The 22,647-nt window shown below is 43.1% G+C and overlaps 1 protein-coding gene across 4 annotated transcripts in view; it reads right to left on the reverse strand.

Moving 5' to 3' along the window:
- Nucleotides 1–22,647, reverse strand: part of triob (trio Rho guanine nucleotide exchange factor b) — a 127,238-nt gene that overhangs the window by 19,930 nt on the left and 84,661 nt on the right. For all 4 annotated transcript variants that reach the window (XM_085366268.1, XM_085366271.1, XM_085366269.1 and 1 more), the window contains 5 exons: nucleotides 22,310–22,500; nucleotides 21,782–21,883; nucleotides 19,948–20,087; nucleotides 19,670–19,769; nucleotides 16,854–17,106 (listed from right to left, as the gene is read on the reverse strand). In XM_085366268.1, the coding sequence (XP_085222394.1) occupies nucleotides 16,854–17,106; nucleotides 19,670–19,769; nucleotides 19,948–20,087; nucleotides 21,782–21,883; nucleotides 22,310–22,500 (786 nt within the window). The remainder of the gene's footprint in view (nucleotides 1–16,853; nucleotides 17,107–19,669; nucleotides 19,770–19,947; nucleotides 20,088–21,781; nucleotides 21,884–22,309; nucleotides 22,501–22,647) is intronic.

Here is a 22,647-nt window from a genome sequence, read left to right on the forward strand (position 1 = left end):
CAAAGAGCGGCCAAGGCCCATACACCCAAGTGACAGAGAAGCTGTCAAACAACATCTAAGAGAATTACTGGATGCGGGCATCATTCGAGAGTCACAAAGTCCTTTCGCCTCACCAATTGTATTGGTAAGGAAAAAGAATGGCTCGATAAGGCTATGCATAGATTACCGTAGACTAAATCTAAGAACTATTCGAGATGCATATGCCCTGCCAAATATTGAGGAGACATTCACAGCTCTGAGTGGAGCTAAATGGTTTTCGGTCATGGACCTTAAGTCCGGTTACTATCAGGTGGAGGTAGCCGAGGAGGACAAGCCTAAGACAGCTTTTGTGTGTCCTCTTGGCTTCTATGAATTTAATAGGATGCCACAGGGTGTTACAAATGCCCCAAGCACCTTCCAACGCCTGATGGAGAAGTGTGTGGGTGATCTCCACCTCACCGAAGTGCTTGTCTTTTTAGACGACCTGATTGTGTTCTCAGACACATTGGAAGAGCACGAATCCAGGCTAATGAAAGTTCTTAGTCGCTTGAGAGACTACGGTCTTAAATTATCCCCAGAAAAATGCCACTTCTTCAAAACATCTGTGAAGTATTTAGGGCATGTTGTGGATGCTCACGGAGTCCACACCGATCCTGAAAAGATCTCTGCTCTGAAATGTTGGCCGCGCCCATCCAATTTCAAAGAGCTTAAATGTTTTTTAGGCTTCGCTGGATACTATAGACGTTTCGTTGAAGGGTACTCCAAGATAGCCAAACCGTTGAATCGTCTCACTGCCGGCTACCGGCCACCGAAGAAGAGAGGCAAGATTTACAAGAGAGAACCACCCAGACTTTCTTACAGTCCCACTCAGCCTCTCGGGGAACAATGGACTCATGAGTGTGAAACCTCCTTCCGAACAATAATCGAAAAGCTGACTTCTGCACCAATTCTTGCTTTTGCCAACCCTCAACTCCCCTATGTATTGCACACGGATGCTTGTCGGGATGGGTTGGGAGCTGCGCTCTATCAGGAGCAAGAGGGGAGGCTGAGAGCAGTTGCTTACGCTAGCAGGGGGCTTTCTAAGAGTGAACAGAACTATCCCACACACAAACTTGAATTCTTAGCCCTCAAGTGGGCTGTGTGTGAAAAGTTCAATGACTACCTTTACGGTTCTAGCTTCACAGTCCTGACCGACAATAACCCGCTAACTTATGTTTTGACAACTGCAAAATTAGATGCGGCAGGACACAGGTGGCTGGCTGCCTTGTCTACTTACAATTTCAATATTAAGTACAGGGCAGGTCAAGCAAACAAAGATGCTGATGGGTTGTCACGGCGGCCCCAAGAGCCTCCTCATGAAGATGAGGCATTTGTCAAAGAAAAAGCTCGCATTGATGATATGAAAGAACGTCTCATTAACATGCAAAACAATCTTGACCATGAAACGTTTTCTGCCTTGTGTCAGCGTCACTCAGTGTCATGCCATTCAGAAACCCTCTCAGTTGTCGAGAGTCTTGCTATTGACCCCAGCTCAGTCACTGAGGCTTATGGAGAAGACATCTTACCCTCAATGACAGATGCTGATTGGTGCGCTGCACAAAAGGATGATCCTTCTCTCGCTCGTGTTATAGCCCTGTTGAGAAGAGGCTTGAAACCCAGCCCCAAAGAAGCAAATCTTGAATCGTCAGATGTTAAACTCCTTCTGAAACAATGGAACAAACTCGAGCTCAGTAATGGCGTGCTTTACAGGAAATTCAATGACAGAGATTCCCTTGTGTACCAGTTAGTACTGCCCCAAAAGTACCGCGACAGAGCCCTGAAAGGTGTACATGACGAGGTTGGTCACCTCGGGGTTGAGCGTGCCTTACATCTCGCTCGGGCAAGGTTCTACTGGCCACGAATGGCTCAGTCTATTGAAGAGAAGTGTAAGAAATGCTCACGTTGTCTCATGAGGAAGGCCCTTCCCCAAAAGGCTGCTCTACTACAGAATATCCAGGCAACTTACCCTCTTGAGCTAGTGTGCATTGATTACTTGTGTATTGAGCCCGATAGTCGAGACACCAGAAATGTGTTAGTATTGACGGACCATTTCACAAAATTTGCAGTTGCGGTCCCGACAAAAGATCAAAAGGCTAAGACAATAGCCAGGGCTCTTTGGGATCACCTTATCATCCCCTATGGCATCCCTAGCCGTCTGCTTAGTGACCAAGGCAGAGATTTTGAATCTAAGCTTGTGAAAGAGCTCTGCACATTGATTGGGACAAGCAAAATTCGCACAACGCCCTATCATCCACGAGGAAACCCGGTGGAAAGGTACAATAGGACTCTCTTAGACATGTTAGGCACACTGGAGGACAAAGACAAGTATCATTGGAGAGACTTTGTTAGGCCATTAACACATGCCTACAACTGTACACGAAATGACACAACAGGGTACTGTCCATACGAACTTATGTTCGGCAGACAGCCGAGGTTGCCTATTGATCTTGTCCTTGGTACTCACCCGGGCAAAACCAGTCCAAAGTCTTACTCTGACTATGTTAAAGGTCTTCGCCAAAACCTCCAAGAGAGTTACACCCTTGCCAGCGAACACTCACAAAAGATGGGTGAGAAGAATAAAATGAGGTTTGATAAAAAGATCAAAGCTGCAGAACTGTTTCCAGGTGACAGAGTTTTAGTAAGGAACGTGAATGTTAGAGGGAAGCACAAACTTGCTAACCGTTGGGAACAAAATATTCACATTGTTGTCAAACGGGTCAAAGACAGCCCAGTGTATGTTGTCAAACCGGAAAACGGAGACGGCCCCCAGCGTACATTGCACAGGGATTTGCTTCTCCCTTGCGGGTTCTTACCTGTTGAAGATCAGGTTGGATCGGACTCTCAAAATGGGAATCAAAGGAAAATGAGGACCAGGAGTAAACCAAACTGCACAAAAGGCAACGACAAGGATAATGGAGGAGAGTACAGTGATGAGATGAGTGATGAAGAGGAATTATGTTTTGGCATATGGAATCCACAAATCATCACAAAAGCCCCTTACATTCAAATTGAGTCAGCTCATCCTAAAGCCCAACAGCAATTGGACAGTCATCCCCCTGTATCATCCCCTGACACTGCTGTACCGGAAACGTCCTTACCTGATATTGGAAAACCTACCTTGACACAACCTGAAGTCTCTAACACAAGTCATGTGGACTATGTTCCTTCCGATGCGAGGTCTTCAGACCATGTTGTGATTGACATTCCCGAACCCAACTTGACACCTACCATGACTGATGCAGATCTCACTCCACCAGAGCCTGCAGTCATTAATGATGATGCTGTTAGTACTGATGCTGGTGCTACAGAACCAGTGAGGTTGAGGCGCTCTGACAGAGAAAGACGCCCACCTCAGAAATTCACTTATGATGAGTTAGGAGAGCCACTGACCTTGGCTATTAGCTCCTTTTTCCAAACCTTAGGCGTTGCATTCTCCAAAACTGTCATGTCACCTTTACCAGGCCCCAGTTGGTCTATGATGCATGAAGGGACTCATGCCGTTTAGAGGGGGAGAGTGTAACCCATGGTTATTTTATTGCCAATTGTATTCTGTTTTTATTCTAATTTGAAGTGTTACTGTTTTGTTAAATGCTGAGTTTTCCCCATGTACCGTGAATGCACCATAGCGCGTGCGTGGTGACTTTCTTTCACTGCATCCGCCTGCACGGAGCTAGATGCGCAAAGCTGTGTGGATATTCAGTCCTGTAACGTGTTGCGCTACGGAATTAATGTTTTCTATGAAGAATATCCTGGTGAGTCTCACAGTTGCAGTTTCAGTTGTGATTCATAGTCCAGTTTCTGAGCATAAAACCAGTCAGGATACTATGCTTGTCGGAAATGTGATGTTTGTCTTAGAACCTGCTAACGATTGTTTAGCTGTGTTAGCCTGTGGAGAGTATGCTAGCGTACCCACATGTGCTCCCTGGGCTAATGCGCTTACATGTGAAGTTTTAGCTAACACACCACGGAGACACTTTTCATGCTTCATGATTTGCAGTGAAATGTATTTTTGTTGTTGATAAATTGTTATTGGCCAATAAGAACTGTATAGATGTGTGATGTGTGAGGAACAAAAGGGATAACACTAGAGAAACACATGTTTTATTTTACAAGTGAGTGATTGCACTGCACGTTGTGTGCAGGCTGGTTTTTTTTTATGTAGTAGAAATCTGCTGCAAGGACCGAGCGGTGCCATCTAAGGACTGGATGCCACTGGAGGTGCCTAGAAAGGACGTTCTCAATCTGAAGGCCACCTGTTTCCTTGGAGGGTGGTAGGATACAACGATTTGCAATTTTTTTTGGATTAACGTTTTTTTCTGAGATCTCAGGACACTTTATGTTGTTACTTTTTCTTTTTTTTGGGTCAGATCTGATTCCACTTAACATCAAAAAGCAAACCAGTGACTAAAGACAATTAACACTTACTAAGAACACTGAATACTAAGTGCACTGAACTGAAAAGGACAGCCTACCTAATATATTTATGGACACTTTAAGTGATATGTTGTACATTGTTGACATTTACATGTTTGAAATGGTCTAAATGTTTTGTTCATGTCTATGTTTTGGAGCATTTAAATGTTGAATACACTCAAATCACTTTTCTCCCTTTAAGTTGTTGTCAGTGTCTCATTCTGAGTGGAGGGATATTCCTTCTTTAAGTTGAGTTACCACTGCCAGTCTCCTTACGATCCTAACTGAACCCAACAAGAGTAGATTCTCAAATATTGTTTTTTTCCTTGACTTTGTATGACAGATTACTGTGGATTTGACTGATTTTGGACTACTCAGTTAAAAAGGGTGACACCTGGCATTGTCCATAATGTCCATCAGTTTCTTTAATGTCCTTTTCTCTGCCACTGTCACCAGAGTGTCCAGCTTCATGCCGACCACAGAGCTAGCCTTCCTGATCAGTTTCTCCAGCCTGGATGAGTCCTTCTTTGCTGTGCTGCTCCCCCAGCACACCACAGCATAGAAAAGTACTCCAGCAACCACCGACTGGTAAAACATCCTCAGGAGCTTCCTGCAGATGTTAAAAGACCTCAGCCTCCTGAGGAAGTACAGTCGGCTTTGGGCTTTTTTATACAGGTGCTCTGTGTTGCATGACCAGTCCAGTTTATTGTCCACCCACAGCCCGAGGTATTTGTACTTGTTGACCACCTCCACCTCCTCCCCCTCTATCTGAACCGGCAGTGGACCTGCTCTAGACCTCCCGAAGTCCACAACCAGTTCCTTAGTCTTTGAGGTGTTGAGTTGCAGGTGGTTTGTGTGACTCCATGCGACAAAGTTCCTCACCAGACTTCTGTACTCCTCTTCCTGATCATCCCAGATACACCCCATGATGGCCGTGTCGTCTGCAAACTTCTGAATGTGGCATAATTCAGAGTTGTAGCAGAAGTCAGAGGTGTACAGGGTGAAGAGAAGAGGGGACAGCACAGTTCCCTGTGGTGCTCCTGTGCTGCTGACCACTGTGTCAGACGTGATGTCCTTCAGCCTGACGTACTGTGGTCTGTCGGTGAAGTAGTCGGAGATCCAAGCGACCAGGCAGGGGTCCACCTCCATCCTGTTCAGTTTTTCCTGAAGCATACAGGGCCGGATGGTATTAAAGGCACTGGAAAAGTCAAGAAACAGGATCCTGACCGTGCCTTTTCCCCCATCCAGGTGTGAGTGGGCTCTGTGTAGGAGGTACAGGATGGCATCCTCCACTCCGACACCCGCCTTGTATGCAAACTGTAGTGGGTCCTGAGCATGTTGTACCTGTGGTCGGAGGAGGTTGAGGAAGAGCCGCTCTAGGGTCTTCATAAGATGTGACGTCAGTGCCACCGGTCGGAAGTCATTCAACTCATTGGGCCGGTTCTTTTTGGGGACCGGGACGATGCAGGATGTCTTCCATAGGGCGGGCACTCTCCCCAGTCGCAGACTGAGGTTGAAGACTCGTTGTAGCGGCTCCCCAAGTTCAGCAGCACACGCCTTTAGCATCCTAGGACACACCTTGTCTGGGCCTGCTGCCTTTCTGGGGCGAAGCTTCCTCAGTTGTCTCCTGACCTGATCCACTGTGACACTGGGAGATGTTTGGGAGGAGGGGAGGGGGGGAGATGTCTTGCTGCTGAGAGAGGGATTGGAGGAGGGGGGTGTCATGGTGTCAGGAAGGGGGGGAAGCGAGGGAGGTAGGAGAGTGGGGATTGGACTCTGTAGTGAAGGTGAGGGTGAGGGTGAGGGTGGGGGGGTTGTGGGCTGGTCAAACCTGTTGAAGAAGTTGTTGAGTTCGTTTGCCTTCTCCACAGTCCCCCCCACTGTGCTTTTCTTGGTGTTGTGGCCTGTGATGGTTTTCACACCATTCCAGACCTCCCTCATATTGTTCCTCTCCAACTTCTGTTCCACCTTCCTCCTGTAGGTGTCCTTTGCTTCCCTCAGGCAGCGTTTCACCTCCCGCTGTGCTGCTTTCATCTCCTCCTTCACTTTGCTCCTGAAAGCCTTCTTCTTCATGTTGAGGACAGCTTTGACTTCCTGTGTTACCCACGGTTTGTTATTAGGATAACACCGTACCGTCTTAGCAGGGGCGACCGTGTCCACACAAAAGTTGAGATAGTCTGTAAGACAGTGTGTCGCCCCCTCTATGTCCTCACCATGTGGGCTCAGGAGCACATCCCAGTCTGTGGTGTCATAACAGTCCCTCAGAGCATCCTCCTTTTCTGGGGTCCATCTCCAGATGGAGCGCGTTGTGACCGGCTGCCTTTGGACGAGGGGTGTGTATTGTGGCTGTAGGTAAACCAGGTTGTGGTCTGTATGCATCTCTCACATTAGCATACAGTAGGTCAATTGTCCTGTTGCTCCTTGTGGGACAATTCACAAACTGGTGAAAAGCAGCCAGAGTAGAGTCCAGTGTGGCATGGTTAAAGTCTCCAGATATAATAATGAAAGCCTCGGGGTTTTGTGTCTGAAGTCTTGCTGTGACTGTGTGTATTTTCTCACAGGCAGCTGTTGCGTCGGCCCTCGGAGGGATGTAAACACACACACAGATCACATGACTGAACTCCCGAGGTAGATAATATGGCCGCAAGCTAACAGCTTGCAGCTCCAGGTCCGGACGGCATACCGAAACTTTAACGGAGACGTGTCCAGGGTTACAGTATCTGTTGTTAACGTAGACAATGAGTCCCCCACCTCTGCTTTTTCCGCTGGCCTGCGTGTCCCTATCGGCTCTCACGGATGTGAAACCGCATAGGTCTACGTTAGCCTGCGGCGTTAGCTCGGTTAGCCACGTCTCCGTGAAGATAAACAAGCTGCACTCACGGTATAGTCTGTGGTTGTTCAGAGCGCACAGTTCGTCAATCTTATTCTGTAGCGAGTTCACGTTGCCCATGATCACTGTCGGGATTGATGGTTTGAATCGCCTCCGGTGATCCGCTCTCCTCGCTCCAGCTCCAGCTTAAAGATCCTTGCTGTTAATACAGCGAGTTAAATTAAAGGCCGTTTCTTGATACAGGCGGTGATGACCTTTTCATTGTGGACACGACTTCCAGTGAGGAAGTGACTGCAAAAATATGTTTATTCATACAGGGGCGATGAGTCAGGACAACACACTCTCCTCCTACATCACTCTGCTTTAAATTGTTTGCATGAAAACACGATGAGCTTGAAAACAAACATCCAGAAAGGAGAACAGAGAGATGTTTTTCATCTTTTAGAAGTTATCTAGGTTTTACAGCTAGACTAAAGGCAAGGTTTAAAATACTCAAATTCAGTCATTAGAGCATTTAAAAAGGTGCAGCTGCAAAAGATTAAGGCACACGCCTGAGCCGAACGGCTTTTATGAATAGCAGGTGTGGAATTTCTGCCGTTCTTCATTGGACGATTTCACCCAGCCTGACTTAATGCAGCAACATGTGAATGTGTGGCCGTCATTAAGCCTCCAGAAGACTTTTCTTCTTACTTATAGAATGTGTTCTTACGTCACATGCAAAGGAATGAAGACAGCTCGGTTCCTCAACAACAAGAATCTCCCACATCAGGCACTGCAAAGGCTTTAAATCCATCTTTACTAAGATTCCTCGCACCATCTTCTTCTCACGGTAAAAATCTTTCAATATGGTGCACTTTGATGGCACAGAAATGAGAACACATGTTTTTTACAGGTTGCTTTCATTCTGTTCAAACATCTTGAAGGGATGGGAAGGGGAAACTTGGGACGCTTTGCAAATCAATATTTTCCACCCAAACACTCTATTTAAAGACAACAGGGGGTGTCGAAGATTTGTGTGTTTTGCTTGAGGGCAACTTCATCGCTTTTGTTGGCTCAAAAGTTTTACGTGCAACCTCGCTGGTTAGAGCAGATTTGTGGGGGAGCTTTGTAAAATGCTCTCCTCTAACAGATCCCCTGCAGTACTAAATGAAAACCAGTCACAATTGCTGGTTACAGTACTACCCTGGAATTTTTTAGTCACGGGTGCATTCACAGATCCTGTTTAAGGCTGTAATTCTGATGACTCAGAATACCTTTGTTGGTCTCCGAGGATTCCAAATCCCTCACTTATGAGTAGGGCTGGGCGATATGACCCAAAATTCATATCTCGATATTTTTTAGCTGGATGGCGATATAAGATATATATCTCGATATATTTTTTTAAAGCCATAAAGTAAGAACAAAAAGAGAGTTCTTAGTCAAAGCTGTGTCCCAGATGTCACACAGGCACTTTTATTAACATAGAGCAGATGTACATAAAATTTACTCAAAAATAAATTATGAGCATTTATTAAATAATAATGCTCCATAAATAAAAGAAAACAATGTTGTTTTTGTGCATAACAAAAAGCTCACAATTGTGCAGTCAAAATGTAAACTAAAAGACGCTGAGCACAATAACAAAGACAGATTTCACAGCTGCTCTGTTCCCAACTTGTACTGCGTGACTGACAGCCTGGAGTTTGAAATCCGCTTCGCAACCACGTCTCTTAACAGGTGCCATTTATAGTCCTTATACACAGTAGGGTAATATTACGTTGAAGCACAGTACGTATCACTCCGCGAGGCTCAGCCGTAATGCTCCGACAATCCATCAAGCGGTGCAGCTCCGTAGCTTACTAAAGTCGTACTAAAACATTTTTTGACAGATTGCTGAGCGCCGTGTTCCACATAAAATCGGTTCGCGGCCATCAAGCACAACCAGAATTCATACATAAGGCGCGCTGTCAACTTTTGAGAAAATGAAAGGATTTTAGTCCGTGCAGCCCCTCTGGGCTGCATGGCGTTAGCGTGGTTAGCTCGTTAGCGTGGTTAGCTAGCTAACACGTTGACGCCGTCCAGCCCCACGCACGGGGCGATGCGCAGTAACTCGTTAACGGAGATTTGCCGTGTCCATCTTGTCGCTTCCTGCAGGTGAAGCGATGGGGGACGAGGAGTTGTGTTCAGTGAAGGAGAGGCGAGGCCGAGTAACATTGCGTAAAGACGAAAGTGGACGAAAGAGAGGCAAACCTGCGGCTCCACAAGTATAATTATAACGTAACATAGACTATATCGATATAAAGGATATTGTCACATCTTATATCTCGTATAAAAATATATCGATATTTTTTAAAAACTCGATATATCGCCCAGCTCTACTTATGAGTTCTGAATCCTTCCCCAAATCATGTTTACATTTTATCCACTATTCATGTTAAAAGTTAAAACTACAGGTGCTGACTAGACCTTTGATTTATTAGTGTTTAATATCAGGAAGAGTGTAGGTAAATACCTGCATTAGACAACTGTTGTTCACTAATGGGAACCAGATGAGTCTTTGATACATGTTCACCCAGACTGATAAACTGTAGCAGTTAAATCAAATTTAACCCAAGCTAAAGTGATTAAGGTAACCGCTAAAATGATCACTGAACTGAGAGACCACACTGATCAGCTCCAGCACTTAGGTGAAAACTGCTGCTTTCACTAGGAAAGCACAGAGAATAATAATAATGGATTGGATTTATATAGCGCTTTTCAAGGCACCCAAAGCGCTTTACAATACCACTATTCATTCACTCTCACATTCATACACTGGTGGAGGCAGCTACAGTTGTAACCACAGACTGACAGAAGCGAGGCTGCCATTTCGCGCCATCGGCCCCTCTGGCCAACACCAGTAGGCAAGTAGGGTAAAGTGTCTTGCCCAGGGACACAACGACCAGGACAGAGAGCCCAGGGATCGAACCGGCGACCTTCCGGTTACAGATGCGATTCCCAACCCCCTGAGCCACGGTTGCCCAGTGAGGACTTCTCATGAAGAGCAAATGGACTGTGGTTCCTGCAGACATGTGGTGGTTAACAAGCATGAGGTACAGCTACTTGTTTCATAGCCTCACCTTGATGTAATTCAAATAATAGCAAAAAATACTACTTTATAAAACAGTAGCAGTGAGGTAAAACTGTCTTCATAACTGCACTGGAATTTTATAGGTTTGCATATACATAAGCAGAGAATGGAATGTGCTGGTTATTTATTGTGATCAATATGCAGATATACAGTGTGCAAGATATTGTTTACATAAGTAGTAAGTGTGACGCTGTTGATTTTTCACTAGTCCCACCTGTCTCATGCTTAAAAATCTTCAAGCTTTGGCTTGATAAGTGTTAAGTGGCAAACTGAAGATGTTGATCTAACAGGAGTGTAAATGAAAGTGTGAGACACCTCTCGAACAGCTGGTCAGCCTCTCGCTCGTGGGGAAACAAACAGAGGGAAGTGGCAATTTGTTTGAAGCCTTCTTTTTAATTTTATTCTTTTACTGGCAATTATATTTAAATCCATCCATCCATCCATTCGCTTCCGCTTCTCCTTTTTCAGTGTCGCGGGGGGCGCTGGAGCCTATCCCAGCTGTCATAGGGCGAGAGGCGGGGTACACTCTGGACAGGTCGCCAGTCTGTCGCAGGGCCAACACACAGGGACAGACAACCATTCGCACTCACATTCACTCGCACATTCACACCTAGTGGCAATTTGGATTATCCAATTAACCTACCCCCACAAACTGCATGTCTTTGGAAGGTGGGAGGAAGCCGGAGTACCCGGAGGGAACCCACAAAGACACGGGGAGAACATGCTCCACACAGAAAGACCCCGGCCTGATGGTGGAATTGAACTCAGGACCTTCTTGCTGTGCGGCAACAGTGCTAACCACCTTGCCTATATATATATTTAAATCACAGAAATAAATCATGTTTTTTGTTCAAATGAGCTATAACTGCATGAACTGTATTATAGGCATCATCCTTGAAGACCTTTCAATTTTGCTGCTAAAAATAACACAGAATGTTCTACTGGCAGCGGGAGCAACAGTGTCCGCTTTAAAGAAGTTTGAGTTTTTCTATAACTTACATTTAGATATTTTTTCTTTATTGTATTATCATTAATTTTATTTTTGGATTTTAAAACGTACTCTTTTACAAAAAAAGCTGAAAAAAAATCTGGTTTAGCAGTTACAAGTTTGATTAATTGCTGACTTCTTAGAACAGTAAATGGCCTGTATTTGTATAGCGCTCTACTAGTCCCTAAGGACCCCAAAGCGCTTTACATATCCAGTCATCCACCCATTCACACACACATTCACACACTGGTGATGGCAAGCTACATTGTAGCCACAGCCACCCTGGGGCGCACTGAGAACAGTCCAGCCTGCAGGCTCATCCTTAGATACAGAAACAGGAATTCAGTTTCTTATTTGCCTAATAAATAACATAATAATATATAATAATATTTTTTTGCAGGTGGTCTAATAAATTGGTTAGGAAGTATACGTACATAGATGAGAAAAACTTAAAATGTATTCTACTTTCTTCATAATTCTGGCTAAACATACAAAACAACAGTACTTGTGATAGACTTCTCAATACTCCTATTCACTTTAACTTTGTGGGCTAATGTCCTTCAGAAGAACCCACCAGATGTTCTAATACTACTTAAGCATTATGTGATTTATCAGCAAGCTTCCGACACAATGTGACAACTCAGTCGATGCTCCTTTACGCTGCTGCAAAGAACATGCTAGATTTACAACTTTATGTGTGTTCTTGTGTCTCTAAGAATAAAAGTGGGGTAGGTGGAGGGGCTTTTGTACAACTGCAGTGATCCAAAAAAGCGCTGTTCAACAGAAGCATGCCTGGGATTCCAGAGGTGTCACCAGGGGAGCATCTTTCATGTGCCCTAATCTTGCCAAGAAGAACCAAAACAAACACACAAAGCCATAAACATCAGTTGGTGTGGCTGGGAACGTGCTTTTAGGGGCGGAGGTGCAGTGTGTGGGGAGAGCTCCAGGGGATTTTGGTAGATGATCTGAAAAAATGTGTACAACGCTAGAGAGGGCTTGCCACCAACAGCCACATTTAGGGAAGGGAGTGGTAATGGGATGAGAGACCACCCAGTGCACATTCTGGCAGAACTAGTGCATATTTGGGTGATTTGTAATGGTTTATCACACTGTATCTAGCAGACACCTGTGAAAACATTAAAAAGGAAAGGGATTCCATTGTTTAAGAGTCCTCATTCTCCCCTTCTCGTCAGTTTGACCTCAACAACACCCTCTGTCCATCTGTGAGCCCAACCTGGATTTCAACAGGAACGAAGACATAATCTTATCCTGGTGATTTTAGTGAATTTTAATATTTCATTATGTAACGATGCATTCACCAAATTACTTTTGCAGCTATAATGCCACCACATGATCGACAGATGAACTGTGAAATTGCAGCACAAAGCCCGTACAAAAATAGCTGATGCAAACCCAGCAAATAAGGACAAGCTGTCAAAACGACAAATGTAGAGTTGCAGTTGTTTCTTGCACAGCTGGAGCTTCAATGTCGCACTTTAGAGCAAAAAAAGACCCGTTTTAATGTCATAAGACCAGAAGCATAGTCTAATTGAGATCCTAATGTTATGCTTTCGTTACATTTTCACCAGAGGAACAAACAATAGCAGCAAGCCGCTAAACCAGAACAACTTAGCGCAACTTATCATTTGTGTTTTCCCAAGCACACTGCATAAGAAGCAAATCTAGCATTAACAGGATAAGAGGAAGCAATTTACTTTTGTCCTACACATGGCACCTACCCAGATCCAACAGCCAGAACTTGCAGTTGTCAGAGTGTTCTCCCTGCGCCGAATCCACAGAGTAAAAAGGGTTCAAAGACACTAAAGATTCAATTCCACGGGCCATGCTAGTGGAATATAAAACTCTGACTTGAAATATTTCCTTAGAGCATCTCCAAAGGTATGCCAAATGGCTTTAAGATCCTTTGAAAAAATCCCAGAATCTTTATAAATAACAATAAACCTGCAGTAACTACGTCGCTGAAATTCCAGGGAAAGTGTGAAGTCCAGTGTGAGAGAAAAGCAAAAGTCAAATGCAGCATTAGAGAGTAGGATGTTTTCTCTCTCTTTCTTTGTATCTCCATCCCTCCCTCTCTCCCTCCCTCACGAGTGGGCTGCTGTGAGGATATTGGGCAAACCTCCACTGTGCCTCTCTCGTTCCAAGGGGACGTCTGGAAACAGGCAGCATTTCTACCGTATGTAGAAGCACCCACTCAGTTTGTGTGGGCGGGTGCATATTTTACAGGCATTAGGTCGCATACAACTTGTGCAGTATGCTTGGAACAAATATAGATTTGGTTATAAAATCGAACACAAATGAACAGCATAAAGCTTGGTTTAAAAAAGGAATATGTTTTCTATTAAGTTGTTCATCAAAAGTGTTGCGCGCACATTTCAGATTTTCTTTTTACATTTATTTAGTTTCTGAATGGCACTACTGACTATTTATCCAACACATAACTCTGTTTTTGGAGCGTCTTCATCTGAAACTGTGCTCTGTGCAGCCTTGAGCAGTTATGCAAGCTAGTCGCACAAAGACCTGCCTGTTTAACTATGAGTGTGTGTTTATGTGTATCTCTTTGGGCTTTAAACACACTCTCTGCTGTTAGGGCACACACAGGCACACACAGGCATACACAGGCACTCCGAGTGCTTATTCAATCAAATTAAGTTTCATTAAGTGGGTACTTTTGTATTTATTCCATCGCGAGGGGCAGTGCAGTCCACCTGCATGTCTGACAAATCTGTGATATTACATAGCAGGGACGCGCAGGCTTGTGCAACTGTCAGCAATTGGATCAGAGCAAGAAAAACAAAAGAAACATATCATAAATCTGAATAACTGAAACTGCCAAGTGTACATTTTGTGGCTTAATTCATCTGCATGTGAAGCCTTCTATGGTACTCTGTCCCCTCAGATGCCTCAAACTGCCAGGAATTCTTAGTGGTGAGAAATTGCAGCTGTAGTCACTGGTTGTCTGCGAGGCTTCACCTCAGTTTATTTTTGTCACTGAACTGTTTGTTTCTTTTGGAGGATTTATAATGGCATTTTTCCTGAAAAATGATATGGCTTACTACCTTGCTAGAATTAACTGAAACCTTAAAAAGACTGAATCAGGGGTGTCAAACATAACCCCAAAGCCTGAGGGCCAAAATCGGCCTTGCAAAGACTCTATTCTGGCCCCGTAACCGGCTTTGAAAAGTGTGAAGGAGGACACAGATTTTGGACTTTTACTACAAGCAAACACCTCTCCCACCATCATTCATAGTACACCGAAGTCATTACGTAATAGAAAAGCAATTAAATGACTGAAAATGTTCCATTTTTTCAATATATACTATAGAAATTTTAGGATTTCAATGTGCTACCAGAAATTTTACACACTTAAGACCCAAAGAGTCATGTTGACGGATTTCTTTTTTAATTTCTAAATTAAAGTTTTAACAGAGAGTTATGCTTCTTTGACTTTTTACTTAAGCTCAAAGTGGAGTGTAGGAGGCCCACGATGTAAAATGTGTTTGACATTCCTGCTCAAAATAGTCTTGAAAACTCAAGGTTTCGACGAGCATAAGCTGATGATTAAATAAAATGCCTCCAAAGAACACTGGATGAAATGTCAGGGTGAATATCTATACACATTTTTACCTTTAACGTACAGTCTATGATTGTGAGACATGACAAGAAAAATGGGAGATTTCCTGGACGACCACCCTAATCCCCTAAACTTTCACCCTTCCACCACTTTGGACAAAGCGGCATCCACGGTTGGTCTGTAAATAAAAAAAGGCTGACAAAAACTGCACAAAAAGCTTTTTTCCCCCTTTTTTGTCATCCTTGTCTCCCTCCTCTTGAGCAGCAGCCTTTCTGACGAGAGTAACCCCTGCAGAGAAAGGCTCCTTTTCATCACCCCCTCTGACCGCACAAACACACAGTGACAAACGGACAAGAAACACGAGTCCTAGTAAACGAAGTAAGGATGACAAACAAAGAGCTGGAGTTGAAAGCGTAAAATAATTGGTTGGAAAATTGTAGCTTTCTTCTCGTGGCGGTCTAGTAAATCATTCAGCTAATGCCAAAATTGTTAGTTCCTGTATTCACCATCCAAGCATTCTTTAATTTTAAATGCAGACCTTTCTCGTACTGACTACAAAGACGCTGCCAGCAAAATATTTGTATGCTATATCACCATAGAAACAAGCAGTCCACCTCTCACCCACTCTTCCAGATTAAAAAGAGAAAGGCACAAGCAGAAACTTCTCCCAAGACATGATGACAGCAGCTCATAACTCCAACTGGCTACGTGAAATTTGATCACAGCTTGGATTATGAGTGTTTTGGTCAATAGAACAACAGTTCACAGCAATAACTAGACAACCCTATGATATATTCACATAAGAAAAAAAATGAATATAAAGCATCTAGCTAAGCCAGCTACAAGTCACTGTGTGACTAATTAAACTAAAAGCATGCATGTTTTACAGCAATGCAGCATTAGCATTGGTGGAAAGTCCTTAAGCAAAATTATGTGCTACAGTACAGTTCTGAGGAATATGTTCTGCTTTCCTTTAGGCTATATGGTAGTATCGAAAACTCTGAATTAGTGCCACTTTTGCCAACAGCAAAATGTAATTTATGCTAAGGTAAGAGTAGGGCCACTTCAATTGATGAGCACTTCTTTTTTGGTGCTACAAGTATAATTAAATATTAATAACTTGTAAGGATAGTGGGATTCATTGTGTGTGTCATTTTTTGCTGCAGACCTACAAGCCCCTACTTCAGGAAAAAAATATTTTATTTTAGAACCATCTGGCTATAGGTGTATTTTTGGATCTAATACCTTCAGAGGAAGTACCTCCTTCTCTGTGTGCCTGCACAATCCCGGCCACAATCCCTCATCAGTGTTGAGACTTCGAGTTTTTATGTCCTTTGCCCAACTTCACGTGTTAGATAATGCTTCAAATAACAACCCAAATAAGTTCCTGGAAGTCTTACATGGCGAGTGCTGAATGACTAGACTTAGTTTGAGAAGGGCTTTGGTGTTAATACATACAGATTGAGAAAATCCATTTGAAATGTGTTTTTTTCTGCCAAAATATGTCAGGTATAAGAGCAAAGGCACCAACACAAGGACAAAATCAGGTTTTCTGACAGTAATAACATCTGTCAATGGTAAAATTGTTAATGAAAAAAGTTTAAAAAAAGAGTCTAATGAAAAAAAAACTGCTGTGCTTCAAGTGGGCCTTCCACAGTTGCATAGCAACACCTAGAAATACATGTCTGTGTTCCCCGAAGCAGCTGTTTAATGGAAAGTGAAGGCTCTACGGGTCATCGATGTTGTATTTGCAAACAGGAACCGAATCCGATATGTCCATGCTCGTGCATGTATGCAACGAGCAGCTGTTTTTAAGTGTTCAGATGTGCTTCGTGAAAAAACAAACATCAAAAAACATCATTCAGTGCACCTGTAATAAGCCAAGAAATTATTCTCCTCCTACCTTTGTGGTTGAAGAGGCCCTCCATCTCCATGGAGGACCTGGAGTGAGCGATGCAGAGCATGGAGCAGGGCACAATGCCCTCCTGGGCTGGCGAGCGATCCGTGGTCCGGACCAAGCACCAGTCCGGCTTGTCGTGCAGTCGCTCCAAAACCTCAACAGTCTGGCCGCGGCGGACTGTCAGCTCCCCGTTGCTTCCGCCGTTACTGGCCACAAAGTCGTGTATGACCACTGTGAGTTCACAGCCACCAGAGAGCTGGAAGGGAAACAACAGTACTCTGAATGTTTTTTCAAGAGGATAACCTCCATATTAATAGGTGTTAGGCTAGTGTGTAGAAAAATTTCCAAACAATCCATTATTGCCTCATTGTGTTCCCTTAGAATATACATAAACATTTCTGAGTAGTTTTCTGCATTTTATTAATCTTATCACCAACACTTGCTCGATGTTAAATAATAACCCTGCAATAAAACTTTCCCTGGCAATTAATTAATAACTGTAAAGCAGATGTGCCCACACAATATCATGTGCTAACAGCACAGGGACTCAAGAAGCTCTGTACAGTGTAAGAATGAACCGGTGACTCATCCAAGCTCAACCGAATAAAACGTCATTCTGACGACGTGATCGTCTATGAAAGGAAAGGCAATTTTAGGTAGAGGTGGAGCGAGTCGGGATTAGTCATTTTTCTCACTGGTTATTTTAAAAGGTTTGTCCTTTTAACATGTGAGTGAAAAAGCAGCTGCTAGTCGCTAATGATGCTTTGATCTGTTGTGGAGGCACAGAGGGTGAGCAAATGTGGCTATTCTGCAAACACAAGAGCAGAAAAGATAGAACATTTAAAATGTTTTATGCAATTACAATTCTGGGAAATACGGACCTGAAAACATTTAATATATTAATACTATAATTGTTGCAATGGACATTCTCTGTTTTTAATGCTGTAGTTCAGTAATCACTGGGAGTATAATTGTCATCTTTGAATGACACGTTTTCAAGAAGGAAAACTTGTGTTTATTTATGTTAAACATAAAAATTATTAGCAACAGATGAACAGTCTTGGAAATGGAGTGAAGCCATGCAGCAGTCATTAGCTACACACTCTGCAGTGTAAATACTCTGTAAAACTCTGTAAATACTGTAAAAACGTCCCATGTTTTCCGATACTTACCACTGCTCTAACTGCTTGTGTGCGCTTCCATTTGAGTCTTTCAAAGCATATATTATTGCTCAATATTTTATTCACAGCACACTGCACTGCATTAATTGTCACGGCAAAGCAAAGCAGATTATCTGAAACATACCCTTTGGTAGTGGGGCAAAGCCAGAGAGCTTAGGAGCTGAGAAATGGGATGTGAGCTCCTGTCTCCAAACCTGTCCATTGTTTTCCACTCCCTCATTGCAAGAAAAGTTCCAAAAAAAGATAGAAAAACTCTACAGAGCAGAGTTATCTGTGTCTCAGTCCACTAAAGTTCGAATCACACTAAGGGAATGCAGGGAAGCAGGTAAGTAGAAGTTAAAAAAGAGGAATAATCATTCATTTTCAATTAGTATTAAAATTCCTGATCCCAACATTCCAAAGCCAGTAGGAAACCTCCTGCTGTCCACTGTAATTACACTCCTCTGTGGGTCCTTACAATCAGACTATTGAAGATTAAATGATTCCTTCTCTTGTGTCACTTTCCAGAAGCGGCGCAATTAATCCACCCGTGTCTTTTAACAATTACTTTCACACTGAACCTTTCATCAAGAAAAACAAAACACACACACCGGGAAAATTAGCGGTAAAAACATTCTGGTAGCCTGTATTTTGAAGCAAAGAGTAAGATCGATAGCTGTGAGGACTTAAAACTGTGCTCTCCTGTCTGGCATACAGACGAGCATCCTCTGTGAAGTGAGCGTGGGAGGCTGAAGCTGCTGACACACAACAAGTCAGTCACTAAAGCTGAAAAGCACACAGGAACACGAGCGCGCACACACACGGCAACACAAACACGCCACTGTCACTTCCCCTTGAATGAAACGTCTCATGGAGTCCGCACAAAGCGAGAGATAAAGAGATGCATTCAAAAAGTGAGAATGAGATGCTAATTTGAATTTGCAGGTGTTACTGTGTTTCAAATGTGTATGCATGTGACTGCTGCCTAAACTGAGGCACTGTGACTAATTAATCAGTGTCTGTGATAGTTTAGACTTCAGCGGATGCTCCTCACCCCCTCGACCATTAAAATTTCACATTTGGGTCATGTGAAACGACTGCAACTCAAGCGTGAAAATAAGGAACCGATGCAGGAGTCCAGTGATCAGTTTATAATTAGTATGAGATAAACGTACGGGGAGGCTATTTTATCTGTGTGTGTGTGTGCTGCATGTTTTTTAGCTTTACAGTTGATCATACTGAGCGTAGGAGGACAAGCCTTCTGTGGTGCTATTACCAGATATAACCACAGCCACAAGCGCAAATACACACGAAAAAACAAACACACACATGCCGCTTTAAAGCTCTGAGAGTCGGGCTGTTTCTTCCTCCTAACACAATCAAACAATTTCACAGGAAACGACTTGAGGACAGTCGACTGCATCTAAGCATTTTGCACATTTGTTTTGTGTTTTTTTTTTTACAATCGTATTACTGAGTGACAGCATTAATCGACAGCAGAGCTGCAATGTGACTGCATGAACTGCACAGTAAGACAGGACAAAATAAAAACAAAAAAAAGAAATAAATAGCACTGAAAACTTGACTATTTTTAATGTGGCTAAAGTGCTTCCCTTACATACTGGTTATGACGAACGTCCGCGTGAGTTGTGTTTTTACCTTATCGCTGTCCAGTGTGTTCTGGGACGTACGTGAGGCAATAGAGATGGTATCAGGTTGGCTGCTGGCGTCTCCCTGGCTGTCCAGCTCCTCTCCATCCCTGCAGGCAGGCATCATTACAGCAGACCCATAATTACTATGACCAATAAACATGACATTTACCCTATAGGGCTATCTTCACGCCATATAGTTTTGTTCGGCTGAAATGCTTCTAGGCATTATCATGAAACTGATTTCTTTTCTTTTTTTTGCCTGACAGTAATCTACTTTTAGCTCACCTTCTGCCTTTGTGTTTAGTTGTGGTGGCTTTAGGGATGTGGATGGGTTCCTTCAGAGCTCCACGCAGGTGGATTGTTCGCTCCTGTATGACTTCCCGAATGTGTTTGATCCAGTCCTGCTTATTCTCAATACTTGAAGCCTGGTGCATAACAGATAACTGGGTTAGATATATGTTAGATTTCAAGGTTTCTTAAGTGCACAGTACAGTTTTCTCTTTTTTAAATACAATGACAGCATTAATAGCAAGAAAAACACAGGTCTACAAATAAGGCCTAATTTAGTTATTTTAATTCTCTCTCTTCCCACAGTGTGCTTAAGCCCTGCAGTCTTTAACTTGACTCACATGTCTATATGATGAGCACATATTCACTCAGAGCCCCAAAAAGCAACCACGGTCTATTACTGTGTTTATTTACGTCACAGATTCAATGTGTAGATGCAGCTTTCATCCTATAACCACCCTCATTTGAGTCTTCCCTTCCTTTTTCACTTAGCAACCAGGACCATGACTTCCATGGAGCCGAGTTATATAAGATACAGTTTAAGATGATCATCAGAAGTTATGTAATAAGACAGAAAGCTGTACAGCACACATTGCCAAATCGTAACACACCCCGGGAGCCTTTCTCTGTGTCAGTCTCAAAAAGCAAACGCATATCTACACACACACAGCATGCATAAAACATTGCTTCTGACTCACTGCGTGAGAATTACCAAGTCGCTTGTGAGGTTTGGATTATGACCCATCAACTGCTATGCTAATGTGATGAGTGAAGAAGCAGCAGAAAGTAACACTCCACCCCCTTAAAGGGACTGAACTTTGTTGGCTGAACAAAAGGAGCCAGGGAGGATTTAGTGAGGATGAACTATAGACATGAAGTAACACTTCTTCATGTATCAAAAACCTTACCACTTCCTGTGATCATATGAGAAGTACGTCCATATGAAAAAGAGCGTTTTCACAGGACTTTATGCATTCCTCTGAGAAACACAGCACACCCAAGATTCAGCGGCTTGTAGAACCACTTTTAACACCAATAACTTGAACTGTTTGACTTCTTCAGTCTCACACATAATTGCGGAGGAAATCTGCCCCAGTCTTTTTTACAATGTAGCTTCACTTCATTGAGGTTTATGTGTTTATGTATAGCTCTCCTAAGGTCTTGCCACGGCATTTCAGTTAGTTTGGCATCTGGACTTTGACTGAGCCACTGAAACACCTTGATTCATTCCATTTTCAAAGGACGTTGTTCCAGACGTCTTGTAGTTTGTTCAGATGCAACTTTTGCAAACCTAAGCTCTGCAGCCATGCTCTTTTTAGAGAGAAGAGGTTTTCTCCTGGCAATGCTTCAGCACAAGCCACACTTGTTCAGCTATTTTCCAGTTGAACTTTAAGTTTGAGCATAATCTGACCTTAGTTTGAATTTGCTGGGATAGCCACACTCTTGGGAAGATTGCATTAACACACACTTCAACACTCAAACAGCTGGTTTTATGGAAGTGCTCACATTCACTGGTCATTTAATCAAGTACTTGTGATTAGCAGCACTTGGCTGCTTTTTACTCTCTTATTTCCCATGGAAGCAGTAAGGGTGTACTTAGTTTTTCACTGTACTGTATATAGAGCCCTATGAAAACTTTCTTCACACAACTTTATAGTAACAATGCTAGAAAAGCTTTTTTGCAAGAGGATTACTTCTAAAATGATTACATCAGATCTGTTATAATATTCAAGGCTTTCAGTAAATCTGTTGGTTAATCTTAAAATACTGTTAAAATAAATATGAATGCAATGACTCTTTCCATAACCCATCGAAGTCAACATCTTCATACCTTCAGAACAATCTTGTTGTCTGAGGTTGGGGTCCTCCCCAACCAGAGGGCAAACTTGCAAGGATCTCCCTCCACATGTTCTGTCACTCCAAGCTCTGACGTCTGATGAGATGAAAAATGTGCAAATAAATTCGACGAAATATAAAAATATCTCAGATCTACCATCCTACAGTTGCATTCTTCTGCTAAGTTTTTTAAGACTTAACATCTTTATCATTACTTCATATTATTTTTTTATGCAGTTGTGTCTAATTTAGACATATTCAGCGTTATGGCCAAGGTCACGATTTGAAAGAATTCCCTCGAGGTGATCGAGAGATATCAAGTTCAAAATGGGAGCGGCGGACAAACAGGCTGACTCATAGAAGTAGGGGCAACTGAGAAGCATTCTGTCTCCAGCCACAACCGTTGCCATCACAGAGGCATAAAAATATGTGATAACAGCCTTGTAACCCAGATAAAAACAACAGGTGTCTCAAAGGACCTGGCGTGGATCCACTCAGTACAGCCGGATAAAACAATTCTTACAAAGAGCTTGCTCTTGTAGAGGTATTTGCTGCGCCCATTAGAGTCTTTCACTTCTTTGCTGAAGACCAGAGACATCTCAAAGAGGAAGAGGTGTCGATCCCGACCCTTCCGGATAAGAGTCTTAGGATCCCAGACCTGGAAGGACTCCTGGAGTATCAGCTCTCCCTGGGAGTCGATGTTTCCATCAAATCCTGAGGTAGTAAAAGGAAAATCAGGGAAGAATCACCTAAGGGGGCTTTCTTGTTTCTGCAGTAAATGCAAATATGTTTGTAGGAGGCAAGTTGAAAAAATTTACTTCTGACTCACAGCTGAGTCAGAAATACAACTGACTATAAAAG

Source organism: Diplotaxodon limnothrissa, linkage group LG11 (genome assembly GCF_057381915.1).
Source record: "Diplotaxodon limnothrissa isolate DT_005_m linkage group LG11, D_limnothrissa_male_GT1.1, whole genome shotgun sequence".
NCBI lineage: Eukaryota > Metazoa > Chordata > Actinopteri > Cichliformes > Cichlidae > Diplotaxodon > Diplotaxodon limnothrissa.